We start from the raw sequence: 13,661 nt of genomic DNA, 5'->3' as shown, positions 1-13,661 counted from the left end.
AACACACAACAAGGGATTTTGGAAAAGTTCCTTACAGGCTCAAGTGTGGGGACCAAAGAACATTTCTCTGGCTGTGAGAGAAGAACAATGCTGGAAACTGGAGTTGGCACAGGGTGGTTTATTTCCATGATGTTCCAAGGCTTCCCACCAACTGGCTGGCCCACACCCTAACTCAGCTTGGGCCGGTCCTGTCTTTAGTGACATGTTTCAGAGGAGACAGTTTTCAATAACTGAGAGGGTCCTCACCCCTTTACCTCTCATACACAATACAAGTCTAAGAGATTTCAAATTATTTGAACACCTGCTTAGATCCACCCAGTTCTTTAGCATTTTATGCTGCCTGAGACCTAAATCTTCAAATTGGACATTTCTATAGTATTGTTTCTGGCATTGGAGGGAGTCACAACCGCAAAGAAGATCCATCTCAAATAATGTTGTCATTATGTATCAAATGCTTTCATTCATCCTCTCTTAATCCTCAACACAACCTGTAAGGTAGATTTTATTAAACGTGTGTAACTGAAATGGCATCTGTGATCTCCTGATGCCTTGAGATCTGGACCAGGTTGGCTTGATCTCACTCATTCACTACCCTCTAGGAAGACCACAGCCTTCCTAAGATTCCAGTGACTTCTCAAAGGATCCGGAGCACCTGGTCTTTTTTGCCTCTGGAAACTTGCCTCTTCTAGGGTCCTTTCAGTTGTGACCTATGTGGGCCAAAATGCCAAACTCCACCCCCTTCCCAGATTCTGCCCCCGCCCCCAACCAAAGCGAAAATATTCATAAGGGCAATGGTCTCTCCTGGAGATCTTTGTGTAGGAGGAGAGGTGGAGAAGGGTTTATACCGTATCAGTGGGTACAACTATAAAATGCATATGAGGCATTCACTTTTCTTCTAAGTGTCATTTTGGGAATATACATGGTTAACTTCATTCTGTCCCCATCTTAGCGACTTTTATCTCTTTTCTCTTTTCTCATCCCTCCTCCTCACCACCTGCTACCCCAGACTGTACCTCACAAACTCCAAATTCTTCTCCCACTATTATGCAGATAAATGCATTTTCAGATTCATCCAGGTGCACAGCAGAACAATGGGGACCTAGTTAACAATAAGGGACCTTCTTTGGAAAAGGCAGTTTGGTTATAAATAGCATAAAGAAAATGTCCCCAATACTACCATGTCATGGATGACAGAATAAGACCCAGGGTCCTGTGTCAGTCACCTACATTTTTCTCTTGGGCTCAGGCTCTTGATCATATGAATGCTGTGTCTCTGGGAGAAGATCTTGGAGTCAACTCAGAATGACCTCTGTCCCGAAGTCTAAGAGATGTTCAATTTCAATGCCCAGAGCAGCCCTGACTTGACACCTACATCCTGGACTGAGCTCCAAGGTTGGTGGAGGACCTCCATTGCTTTGGGAGGGGGGAAGCCTGCAAAGTCTTGACATTTGGAAGGCTCAGAATCGACAAGTCAAGAATGTGCCATTTAGAGTAGGGTGTGTACATCTCACAGCTGGAAACTGCATCCATGTGGGAGCAGGGAAGCCTACAAGGGCTAGATCAGGCAGGGCTGTGAATGCCAAGCCAATTAGCCAGCTCTGCATTCAAAGGTAGTAAAAGTCACAAAGGCATTTAAGCAGAAGAGCACTTGGTGGCTTGCACTTTGCCAGTAGCAATAGCTCATGCTTACTGAGCACATGACATTGTCTAAGCTCTTTGGTTGCATCTTGCCAAGCACTTTGCAGGCATGACATGCTTTGAAACCTTCCAACAACTCTGTGTGATACCACACTTATGCCCATTGGTGGACGGAGAAACTCATGTGTGACTTGTTCCCTCAGCTGGAATTCAAAGCCTGTCAGATACCATGACCTGCTGGCTCTGAGATGCCCTTTGGGCACAAGGAGGGGTCTATACACATTGGACGAGGAGGGAATGAGGACTGGAAAGCTAGTGGGGAGTCCAAGAAAATGGCAGAGGCCTGAGCTAGGGCAATGGTGATGAAACTGGGAGGAGTGGGCTCACTGAAGGCCCTTTCTGAGGTTCCAGCGGCTCTTGGGACCTCTCTGGAGCCCTGCAGAGAAAGCCTGATCAAGACAGAGGCGATTTCCAATCTCCCTGTGTTTCTTGTCCTCTGAGGTCTCCCTGCTCTCTCCAGTTTCCCCAAAGGAGCTGAGGGAAGTGTGTGTGCAGTGTTGGTAGGGGCAGAGGGAAAGGGAGGGGCATCCTTGGTGGTGTCTGCTCTGTTAGGGGCCACACCCCACCCCTACTCTCTCTTCTAGGGGCTCCCCCAGAGTAACAGAGCGGTTCCGTTTCTGAGTCCACAAACTGGCAGCCTTCTGGTCAAATGTGGCTGATAAAAAGGCTTGGTTCTTTCAGTATAGTGCTTTAATTTTTTTTTTTTTTTTGAGATGGAGTCTCTTTGTTGCCCAGGTTGGAGTGCAATGGTGCGATCTTGGCTCCCTGCAACCTCTGCCTCCCAGGTTCAAGTGATTCTTGTGTCTCAGCCTCCTGAGTAATTGGGACTACAGGCACACCCCACCACGCCTGGCTAATTTTTGTATTTTTAGTAGAGACAGGGTTTCACCATGCTGGACAGGCTGGCCTCAAGCTCCTGACCTTGTGATCTGCCCACCTCAGCCTCCCAAAGTGTTGGGATTACAGGAGTGAACCACCGGACCCAACTAATGTTTTATTTTTTCAATTATCAACTTTTCAAAGAGAGGTTTATCTCATTTATCCCCCCTCCCTCCCTTCCCCCCTCCCTCCCTTCCCCTCTCCCTCCCTTCCTCCCATCTATCCACTTACTTTAACGTGTATACAGCATTTACTATGTCCCCAGCATCCTTCTTAGAGCTTTACAAATATTAATCCCTCTAATATCCATAATAAATATCCAAATATATGTCTTCTCCTGAAAAACAGACTCTGGGCCCACAGTCCCAGGTGGCAGCATTATCGTCCAGCAGGGTTGTTGTGGTCCCTTTTGGCCAAGGTCATATGGACATGTGTGAAATTAACATGGCTGGGATGCAGACCAACAGCAGGGATGTTGGTTGTAAATCGCCAGGCACCCTCTTCTATTTTTCTTATGCCAGTGAGTTTTGGTGGCCCCTGAAAGCATCTGAGTTAGAACCTCTGGGATGTCTGTGATAGGTCTCTTGGACAGAGGGGTGTGCCAGGGGAGGAAGTAATGAATTATTCTGGGAACAGGTACAGGGATCACTTTGAAATGAGGCCCAAGCTGGGATTGAAGGATGCCTGGGAAAGGGATTCTGCATGACCATCGAGTGAGAGTGTGCACAAGAGGCTGGGTCCCTGAGCAAGAGAGGAGAGTGCAGCAAACAGGGAGGAGTGTGAGTGAGCCTGGGCCATTAGGCAGGGCCAGACCATGGGGGTGGGGCAGTGGTGGTGGGGGTAGAACACTGAGAGGCTCACAGCCAAGCAGTGCCAAGGCCCAGATTTGAGTCTTAGAGATCTCACTGTGGGGCAGGGTAGAGAATCATTGTGGCATGTGTAGGAGACTGAAGGCAGGGTCAGTAATGCGGAGTTGAGGAGCTTAAATAACTCATTTCCAGTTACTTGGGGACCCTGTCTCCATCCTGAGACTCCTGCTCTGCAGGACTCTGGTGCCAGGCAGATTTCAGCTCATGTCTGCAGGACTCTGGTGCCAGGCAGATTTCAGCTCATGTCTGGCCTGGCTTCTGTGGTGGATTAGATAGTCATTCACCTCTCGTCTCATTCCACTGGAGAGTGGAGAGGAGGATTTACTCGCTCCATCCATGACTTGACCGTGGAACTTGTTCTGGCTCATGGTGTGTTTGCAGATGAGATACCCAGAAATTTGAAATGCACGTGTGTTTCTGGGCTTGCTCTCTTACATCCCTGCCATTTCCCAGAGAAGAACATGCCTGGGTGTCCCTGCTGGTCCCAGGAGAGCATGGGAGACACTGGAAGCAATGCTGAACCATCCCAGCAGAGCCCATCTTAAATGAGCTGCCTACAGATGAGTGAGCTAAATAAATGTTTACTGCCATATGCTGGGAGATACTGTGGATGTTTGTTACACAGCACTACTGTGACCCTTCTTAGCTGATACAGCCGCTAATATCTGGGTGACTCAGGCAGAGATCCGAGGAGAAGGCAGAACTTGATAGAGCTCATGGAGAGCCTGGGGTGAGCCTCAGGAGAGGTCTGAGCATTTCTTCTACCTACATTTTCTGTCCTTCCCTGGAAGTAGGGCATATCTAGAAGGACTAGAAGGACTACAAGGCACGGGTGGGATGCTGAAGCCGTGAAGAGACAATTTCTTCCCAGTGTTGCTGGTGGGAGTGTGAACATGCTGTGCTTCTCTGGAGGCTGTTTGGCACCATGTATACTCCACGTCCAGAAAGATACTTGCGGGTATGCTTATGCTAAACAGACGCACGCAAACACACACACACACACACACACACACACACACACACACACACACACAAACCAAAAACTGCACTTGCACATGTGCACAAAGAAACATTGTCAGATGATCAGCATATCACTGTTTAAACAGCCAAAAAATAGAAATGACTCAAATATCTGTGGCTAGGAATACAGCTAAACTACCTACCACTACCAATACCACAGAACACCCCCGTGGCTAAAAATAATGAGGGAGATCTTTATGTGGTAGCTTGGTTGAAACTTGAAGACATACTGTTGAATTTGGTTCCTTAGGGGCAGTATAACTTTTATGTTAAAAAACAAAACAAATAAAACAACCAAACACCATACAGCAAACTAGGGTGACAGTGGCTGCATGGAGACGTTTGGCATAGTTCATGCTAAATTGCTAGGGAAAAAAGATGTTGGGGGGTGTCAAATGAACTCTACCTTTCTCTGTAATGTTTCCATTTTAAAAAGGGAGTGTATGTCCAGTATCACTTATGTCTTTAAAAATTAATTTCAAGATAAATATATAAAGAAAAGATCTGGACCTTAGAGACAAGTGAATCTGGTTGGAGCCCGAGCTACGCTGCTTGTTTGGGTTGTTAATTTCGGAGTGGTTCACTGCTTGTGGGGATACTAGTCGCTACCTGGGATGGCTGGCTGCAGAAGAGACAAAATGGTGCCTGTAGAAGGGCTGACATCATGTCTGGAAACAGGAAGGGGCTCATAAACGTCAGTGGAAAGTGACGGACAGGTTTATCTGGGAGCCACGTGGCCCAGACTGTATGTTGCTTTGGGTCCCTATTTCCTTGGGAGTCCTGCCAGGGCCACCGGGTGCATGAGAACTCTGGCAGTGCCCCAAATGTCCCGTGGAGTGAGGGTCAAGGTCCGGCCAGGTCAGTGCAGCAGCTCGCCGGGTGGCATCTCAGGACGTGAGAAGCACTTTCTGCTCTGTGACCTTGAATGAGGTCACGGACACGGCACTGACTTCTGCAAAGACCTCCAAAACACCGAGTTGTGAGCCCCCGAGGTCTATTAGCGGTTGGGAAGGGTGCTCCTTCCATTCACCCTGCAGGCTTGAGGCTCCTGAATTCTCACTGGATGCTTGGAATTCCGGCGGGAAATATGTGTCCCCAGTGAGGCTTTCCTGTTTGTGTGACATGAGAGCCACCTGAACTCTCCGAGCTCCATTCCCTCATCTGGACAATACAGATGATGAACTCTCCCTTGACAGCAGTCCCGAGGGTCACACCAAGCCACGGTGAACTTCAGGGTGCTTTCCTGGGGCTCAGTTGCTGTGAGTAGGATGGGATTCCAAACCACCCTTCAATCTGGCTACTGAGCAACTCCCCAGCACCCACCTTGCATCTAAACCAGGTTTAAACACCTGGTTTGGGGTACCCAGGCACCTTTTCCTCTAGAACCTCACAGCTGGCTGCTGGATCCACTTCCTCCCAGACTCGTGCACTGAGCCTCTCTCCTGGCTGCAGCCGCCCTACTCTCCACACAGCTCATTCCTTCCCTCATTCCCTTTTACCTTTAGGTGCATGGCCATCTTTCAGGTGGGCACGAGCTTTGATTTCTTTGGGTTCCCAGATGCAGCTTGAGATCTGCAGTGAGCAGAGGCTCATAGAATATTCCTGTCCACCTCCATGATCTGCCCCTGATCCTCCCCCGGTCTATTTTCTCCACTGGAGACTGAATGCATTTAGCCCCTTCTGCTGAAAACCTTTCAAAGGTTTTCAAAGGTTTCCTGTGACTCTCGGGAGGAGACACAGTTCCTAATGTGGCCGCCAAGCCTCCAGACTGCCCATGAAGCCTGTTTGGGCCTCACACCCCGAGTCTTGGTAGTTTCCCAAAAACTCTCTGGTCTCCTTCCCGCTCTGCAACCTCATTCCCCTCTGCCTAGTTAGCGATCCTGGTTTTTGCTTCTCTGATTCCCACTGGTGGAATCTGAGCCTGCTGGCACAGGATTCTGGCATTGCAGTTCCCAGGCCCAGCCCTGGCTGCTTGACTATAAAGAGCCCTGATATTCATCACACCTGGGGCTGTCACTCAGGGGTCAGCAGTTCAGTTCAGGACTGTTTAGCATCATCTGCAACCCAACTTACTACCTTCACCTTTCCCAAGTCTTCCAGCTTTGTCTTTTCTCCCCTAAATATGTATAAAATCTCATTTTGAGCAGAGCAGTTCCTGTAAGCTTTGATTTACACACAATCTCTTCTATGCTTCTTGTGAAAATTTGTCCAGGTGTGTCTTAGTGGGTTCTTCCGGAGGGCTGGAAACGCAGAATTCCTCAACCTCCAGCCTCCTCCCTTCCATGCCAGGGAGCACGGCTCATGGCTGACACTGCGGTTACCAAACATCATCCTCAACTCTGGCCTGCTCCCTTCCTTCCTCCTCAAAACCCTTCTGTTGGTAGCTCTGGGATTCATTCCTTGCACAAAATCTGTGCATTTTCTCCTGACCTGGTTTTCACTTGTGCCTCATCCACCCACTCTCTATTGTGGGCTTGCTTGATTGGCAGGTTTTCCATTTTAAAGATGCCTCTTTCTCCCACGTAAAAAAGGTATCTCTGCATCTGACAATTTCAGAACTATTCCACTGCAGGAACACTTACCACGCTCCTCCCAACTACCTGGCTCTCCGGGTCCTTCTGACCAGCCCTTCCCTCACTGCTGGTGTGGCCCTTTAAGATGAAACTAGATTCTGGAAAACATCTTTACTTTTCAAGGCAATTTTTAATTTGGCCTTTACCCCAGCATTTTAACATGACTCTTTTTCTAAATCAAGACACTGTATGATGAAGTTTGGGAAGTGTTTCCTCACCAGGAAGTTAAAAAATAAAAGTGTGAGGCAGCATCTGTTTCGATAGTTTTATTGGAACACGATGGTAACACAAACATGGATTTGGGGTCCCACCACAGATGTTCCTCCTCCAGGCAGCATGCACCCCACTTCTGCAGCCAGCAGAGGCCCCAGAAGGCCTGCAGAAGGTGGGGGCAGCCCAGAGGCAGATGTGGAGGCGTCCTCTGCTGTGGTGGGTGTTGCGTGGGCGCCTCGGGCCAGAGCTCTGACCAGCTGAGTCTGTGATCAGCCAGATTGGTTTGTTTTCACTCAAGGTCATGTGGCCATGACTGAGAGACGCCCCTGCCTCAGACTCCTGGGAAACCTTCCAAGGAGGTGGTTTCAGGGATTCCAGAAGGAATTCACCCAAGAGACTAAGGACCTCTGGGGGTCACCAGGGCAAATCATACCTTTAGGTTTGTTGGCAGATACACTGCTGAAAGCATCTGTTCTGTCCACTCTCTGCACTGTCTCTTTTCTGTGCTCATTCATCCAACATGTATTTATTAAGCTCCTACCATGTGACAAACTCTCCTCTAGGGGCTAGAAAGACAGTGGTCACTGGAAATAGACAGGACCCACGGCCTTGTGAGGAGGAGAGACAGACAACACTCAAGGAGTCATACAAACAGCTGTGACATCACAGCTGTGCCAGTGCCTTCCAAGGAGAGCTCTGAGGGCTGTGTCAGGGGCCTGGCCTGGTGCGGAGGGCCAACGAGGGCTTCCTGAAGGAAGTGACAGTTCAGAGCACTGAAATGGACAGAAGGAGCATTTAGTCACGGAAACAGCTTTGAGCATGGAATGGGCAGAGCAAGTTAATCAAACCAAAAGGAAAAGGACAGCAGGTACTGAGTGAAGTGATGGAGAAGGCCTGGTGCAGGGGAAGGCTGGAGAGGGCCCAGCAGGGTCCCAGCACACAGGGCCTGAGGGCCCGGTTGAAGATGATTTTTTCCACCTGCAACGCATGGCCTGGGTTTCTCTGGCATGGCCCACTCTGGCTATCAGGTGGAGGGTGGACTGGGTGGGGGCAGAAGTACTGAGGTGTTCCAGCTGTCCTGATGGAGACAATGGTGGCTAGATGGAGTGACACAGGGTAGATGGGAAGAAGCCAGCAGACAGTGGAACCAGGACTCCATGAGGACTGAGGTAAAAGAAGGTGGCAAGGTGGACACTCACCCTGTGAAGGCTTTGGTGTGAGAAGGGGAGCTGGGAAGCAGGGTGGGTGCAGGGGGAAGGTAGGCTCGCAGCTGCAGACACGCTGAGGGAGAGCGCCCTTGAATCTCCCAGGTGGAGGTGTTGCGGAGGCGGCAGTGGGTCTCAAGCTCCCGGAAGGAGCCAAGCCTGCAGTCATAAATCTGTGAGCGATTTCATAACTGAACCTCGTGCCTTGTAACTGGAGTTGTGGGTGCAGATGAGGTCACAGAGGGAGAGATGTTGAATGAGAAGAGAGGACTCTGGACTGAGCCTGTAGAACAGCCACATCTGATGGCAAGAAGAGGACAATGAGTTGCAAAAGGGACAGAAAGGAGAGGTCAAGGATGTCAGGGAGGGGGAAGACCATAGGGCATCTTGGAAACCAAAGAACACTGAGTGTTGGGGTTAGCCATGAGATGCCACTGAGAAGCCCTGGTGGCAGAAGGCCCTTCACAGCCCCCTCTCTCTGGGGCTGGCACCACCCTATCTCTCTGAGTCTCTTTATGGATCCTGGAAATAGGAACAGGGAGCCTACCCTCTTGGACAGGGGACTCAAAAGCTGTTTAGAGGGGTTAGGTGATGTGCCCAAGGTCATGCAGCCAGCAGACAGTGCTGGGTCCCAAATCCCCCACTCACAACCATTACAATCCCTCAGCCTCCACCCTGCCCTCCATGGGGCCTGGCTGCAGACACTCTCCCCAGCAAGTCCACCACACACTGCTTCTTGACGACAAGCACCAGAAAGGGTCATACTGTAGCAGGTAGGGACCCCCAGAGCCTGGGGCTCTAAGCCTTGCTAGGAGGAAGGTGACTGAGTCAAGGAAATCTTTGCCCTCTGTCCTGAGAGGCGGGGTAGTGCAGTGTCAGGAGTATGGGCTTGAGGGCTGGCTTTTCACCCATCCTCTCATTCATTCATCCATTCAACAAATATTTGTGCATGCCTCCTATGTGCCAGGCACACTTTCCAGGTGCTGAGTGGCCTTGGACAGGTCCCACACTTCTCTGAGTCCGTTTCCACCTCTGTAAAGTCAGGGTGGTGGTGATTCTTGCCGTAAACTCATGTTGCTGCTATAAGGGTTACAAGAGCTCATGCGAGGAAGCACCTGGTACACAGCAGGTGCTCATTAAAAGCTACTTCCTTCCTTTTTCTGTCTTTTCCTTTCCTTTCCTTCATCCTGCAGAACCCATGAAGGAGTGAGAGGCCAGTGCTTTCTTCAATACCCTCTGCCTTGCTCAGAGGACATGCATGTTCCTACACGTATGCACCCATGCATACACATGTGCACGCATCCCTGTCTGTCCCACCATCTCTGCTCATGACTCCCAGGGCCAGCACCAATGTGAGCTTGGAACCTATGGGATTCGGCCCACTCAGGCCCAGAGGAGTCTTGCATGCCCATCTGGGAATGCTGAGCACAGAATAAGCTGTTCTGCCCTAGGCCTGAGGACCCCACACCCAGCTGTGTGTTCTGGGAGCCCCCAGACTCAGCCAAGGGTGAGTCCTAGGTGGCTTTGGAGACTGGGTCCTTAGGAGCTCCAGGAGTCACATCTTGGGGACCGGGAGCAGTATCTTCAGTGTCCTGGGGCCAGGTCTAGACAGACTGGGAAGGCGGCGTCCTCATCGCTTTCTGGGGAGGTCTCTTCTGTGGCTCCTCAGAGAATGGCTCCCCCGACGGCTCCTCCGAGGGGCCCCCCATATGTCTCCAAAGGAATCTGAGCCCCCACAGGCTCTTGTAGCAGCTCAGGAGGTTGCTGGAGCATGAAGTATGGGACAGTGCTGGCTTCCTGAGGAGACACAAGCACACACCAGGCTGAGGTGGCCACAGAGCAAGGCAGGGGCAGCCCACCTTTAGCCTCACAGTTTTGCATCTACTAAGCCAGGCCCTGGGAAGGGTGGGTGGGGTGGGGTGGGGAGGGGAGGGGAGGGGGACTTCCCTTGGACACCCAGAACAGCCCACAGGCAACGAGGACTTCTTCCCTCAACCCACAAGAAGGAGCATTCAGGAGACTTGCTTTCAAATCCCAACTCTACTTCTAAGATGCTGCGTGCCTGTGGTCAAGTTACTTAGTTTTTCTGGACTTCAAATGAAGATAAAAATATCCAATTCAGGATTTTGTTTTTGTTTGTTTTTTTTTTCGAGACAGGGTCTTGCTCTGTTGCCAGGCTGGAGTGCAGTGGCGTGATCATAGTTCACTGCAGCCGCTCACTCCTAGGCTCAAGGGATCCTCCCACCTCAGTCTCCCAAGTAGCTGGGACTACAGGTGTTCACCACTGTGCCGGGATAATTTTTTTTTTTAATTTCCTTTCTTTTTTTATAGAGGCAGGTTGTCACTCTGTGGCCTAGGCTAGTCTTGAATTCCTGGGCTCAAGCGATCCTCCTTCCTCAGCCTCCCAAAGTGCTGGGATAACAGGTATGAGCCACCACTGCCCCCAGTCCTCTCTTTTTCTACTCCTGAAGGAGTAGAAAAAGAATTCGGTGTTACAGAATACATATAAAAGTAAGCACACATAGGCTGTCTGGTAGCAGGCACCCCGTCAAACGGTGCCATTTCTGAGTCTTAGTGAGATGATTCCTGAGCATCTACAGCGTGCCATGAGTGGGGGAAGTTTGGGAGAAGTCTGAGTTACTCCTGGCTTTCAAATCAGCTGTGAACACCTTGGCCACCAAGGGAATCAAGTGTACCGCTCCCTCTCCCTTCCACAGAGGAAGAGAAGGGAACCCTCATGCCTTTAGTGTCCACTGATGATAGCTGTGGGTTTGGAGGCCTAACTTTGTAAGGCTTTGTAGACAAGGACAGAGCTGACATCTGCACTTACTTCCATGTGGGGCGTGTGCCGGCCAAGCCATTGCAGTAGGCCTGGGCACAGCCAGGCCTGTAGATTGGTCACTCCCATCCTCCCTGAACACCCACCTGCACCTGGGCCTCAAGGTCATCCCTCTGGCATTTCAGAGCCTGTGACCGTCCTTTACCGTGTTAGCAGTGTACATATTTGACCATGCAGGCAGGTATTTGCCCTTGCATTAACATTCCAGACGTAGCCTGTGGCTCTGAGAAGGCAACTCTCATTGCACTCAGTGAAATCATCAAAGGAAAGGTAGCTCAAGGCTAGGAAATAACTACCCTTCTAAGGGGCCTAAAAGTCACTTAAAATAATGCTATTTTGGAAATGCCACATGTTCATAGTAACAAATTCAGACCATAGGGATTAACTAAAAAGAAAACAAACATCTCAAGTCTTCCTCTATTCAGTCATATCTCTTTGTTACATGTCAATTTACTCATTAAATATTTTTAAATGAAATGCATTAAGCATCCAAAGAGACTGTGTATAAAACACACATGCATGGCTTAAGGAATATTGAAAAGAATACCAGTAGAACCACCTGCCAGATTAAGAAACTGAACTTTACCAGCCCCTGATTTATTTCAGCAAATATTTCTGTATCCCTAAACAATCTATTGTGTTATTCTGCCTGTATTTCACGTGTATATATCTGAAATCATGTTTTATGATCTTTTCTCTGTAGCTAACTTTTTGTTATTGTTTAACATTATATTTTTGAGAGGTGTAGCTGTAGCTCATTTTCATGGTTGTAAAGTATTTTAGGGTCACGCGCAGTGGCTCATGCCAGTAATCCTGGCACTTTGGGAGGGCAAAAAAGGCAGATTGCTTGAGCTCAGGAGTTCGAGGCTAGCCTGGGCAACATGGCAAAACCCTGTCTCTATAAAAAAAAAATACAAAAATTAACCGGGCGTGGTGGCAAGCACCTGTAGTCCCAGCTACTTGGGAGGCTGAAGCAGGAGGATTGCTTGAACCTGGGAGGCTGAGGCTGCAGTGAGCTGAGATTATGCCACTGTATTCCACCCTGGGGGACAAAGTGAGACCCTGTCTCAAAAAAAAAGTCTACTCCAGGCACACTACCTGTGGAACAGGTAGTCCTGCTCCACAAGGAGCAGTTAAAAAAAAAAAAAAAAAAGACTGGGCATAAGTTGATAACTGTTTGCATCCGTATGATGGGTTCAGGGAGCCTTACTATGTTTGTGTTTACAATGTGACATAACTTTAAAAAAGTATTTCTTTGTATGCGTAGACTTCAACTTATTTCTGCATTTACCTGTTGAAGAACATCTGGATTGTTCCCAGTTTTTAACCCTTACAAGAAATGCTGCTCAGGACTTCACTGAACCTGTCTCCTGGTGCATACGTGTTTGAGTGCTAGCTGAATTCTCTATCCTTTTCCACTGGTCTATTTTTCTATTCTTGCAGCATTACCACCAAGGATTTAACTGCTATATCTTATTTTTTCCTCTTTAGAAAAGACTTGGCTATTCCTGAGCCTGTTCTCAACTATACAGATTTTAGAATCAGTTTGTCAATTTCTGTGAGAACACTGTTTGGATTAATGGGAATTGTTCTGAATTACAGATTAATTTGGCAAGAGCAAACATCTTTATAATATCGAGTCTTTTCCTCCAGAATCTACAAGTCATTTGAATTAATGTTAGGGTATAACAAAGCTATTGGACATAAGATCACTATACAAAATTCAGTTGCATATATGGAGTCCAATTCTCTATGTATCAGAAATAGTAAGAAAATACAATCTATAAAAGGATACCATTTACAACAACAACTAAAATCACCAGATACCTAGGTACTCATCTGACAAACGACACACCAGATTTTTATGCAGAAAAATGTATAATCGTTGAAAGATATTTATTTAGCTCTTCTTCAGTGTCTAGTTTTCTGATTGTTCTTATAAATGGTAGTTTTCAAAAGCTGACAATGTATGTTGATTTTATGCCTGGCAATGCTGCTCAATTTTCTTATTCATGACAACAATTTGTAGATACTTTTTGGTTTCTGTATAGAGGATAGTTATTAGCTGTGAATAATAATTTTGTTTTTTCGCCCCTTGTTTTTTTAAAATTTATTTTCTTGTCTACTGGACTGATTGCTGGTAATCTGTTGAATAGGAGTGTGATGGCCAGCCCTGCTCCCTATTTTAGAAGTGGTTTAGAGATTTTGTTTGTTTTGTGTTTCAAATCATGAATAAATGCTTAAACTTACTCTTTTTTTTTTTTGAGACGGAATCTCACTTAGTTGCCAGGCTGGAGTGCAGTGGCACAATCTCAGCTCACTGCAACCTCTGCCTCCCGGGTTCAAGCAATTTTCCTCCCTCAGC

At 48.3% G+C, this 13,661-nt stretch overlaps 1 protein-coding gene across 4 annotated transcripts in view; it reads right to left on the bottom strand.

Annotated features, from left to right (window-relative positions):
• Positions 1 to 7,290: 7,290 nt before the first annotated feature.
• HRH2 (histamine receptor H2) overlaps positions 7,291 to 13,661 on the bottom strand; it is a 58,702-nt gene continuing 52,331 nt past the window's right edge. For 2 of the 4 annotated variants that reach the window (XR_013531992.1, XR_004739512.3), the window contains 2 exons: positions 8,452 to 10,254; positions 7,291 to 8,025 (listed from right to left, as the gene is read on the bottom strand). Coding sequence is in view for 1 of the 4 variants with exons in the window: in XM_035290541.2 (XP_035146432.1) it covers positions 10,062 to 10,254 (193 nt within the window). In the remaining 3 variants the exon portion in view is untranslated. Of the gene's footprint in view, positions 10,255 to 13,661 lie in introns of all 4 variants that reach the window. The other 2 variants (XR_004739513.3, XM_035290541.2) reach the window with 1 other exon arrangement.

The sequence above is a fragment of the Callithrix jacchus genome, chromosome 2, assembly GCF_049354715.1.
Source record: "Callithrix jacchus isolate 240 chromosome 2, calJac240_pri, whole genome shotgun sequence".
In the NCBI taxonomy this organism is placed as follows: domain Eukaryota; kingdom Metazoa; phylum Chordata; class Mammalia; order Primates; family Cebidae; genus Callithrix; species Callithrix jacchus.
Note: the sequence above shows the minus strand (reverse complement) of the source record. Positions and strands in the feature narration are given on the sequence as shown.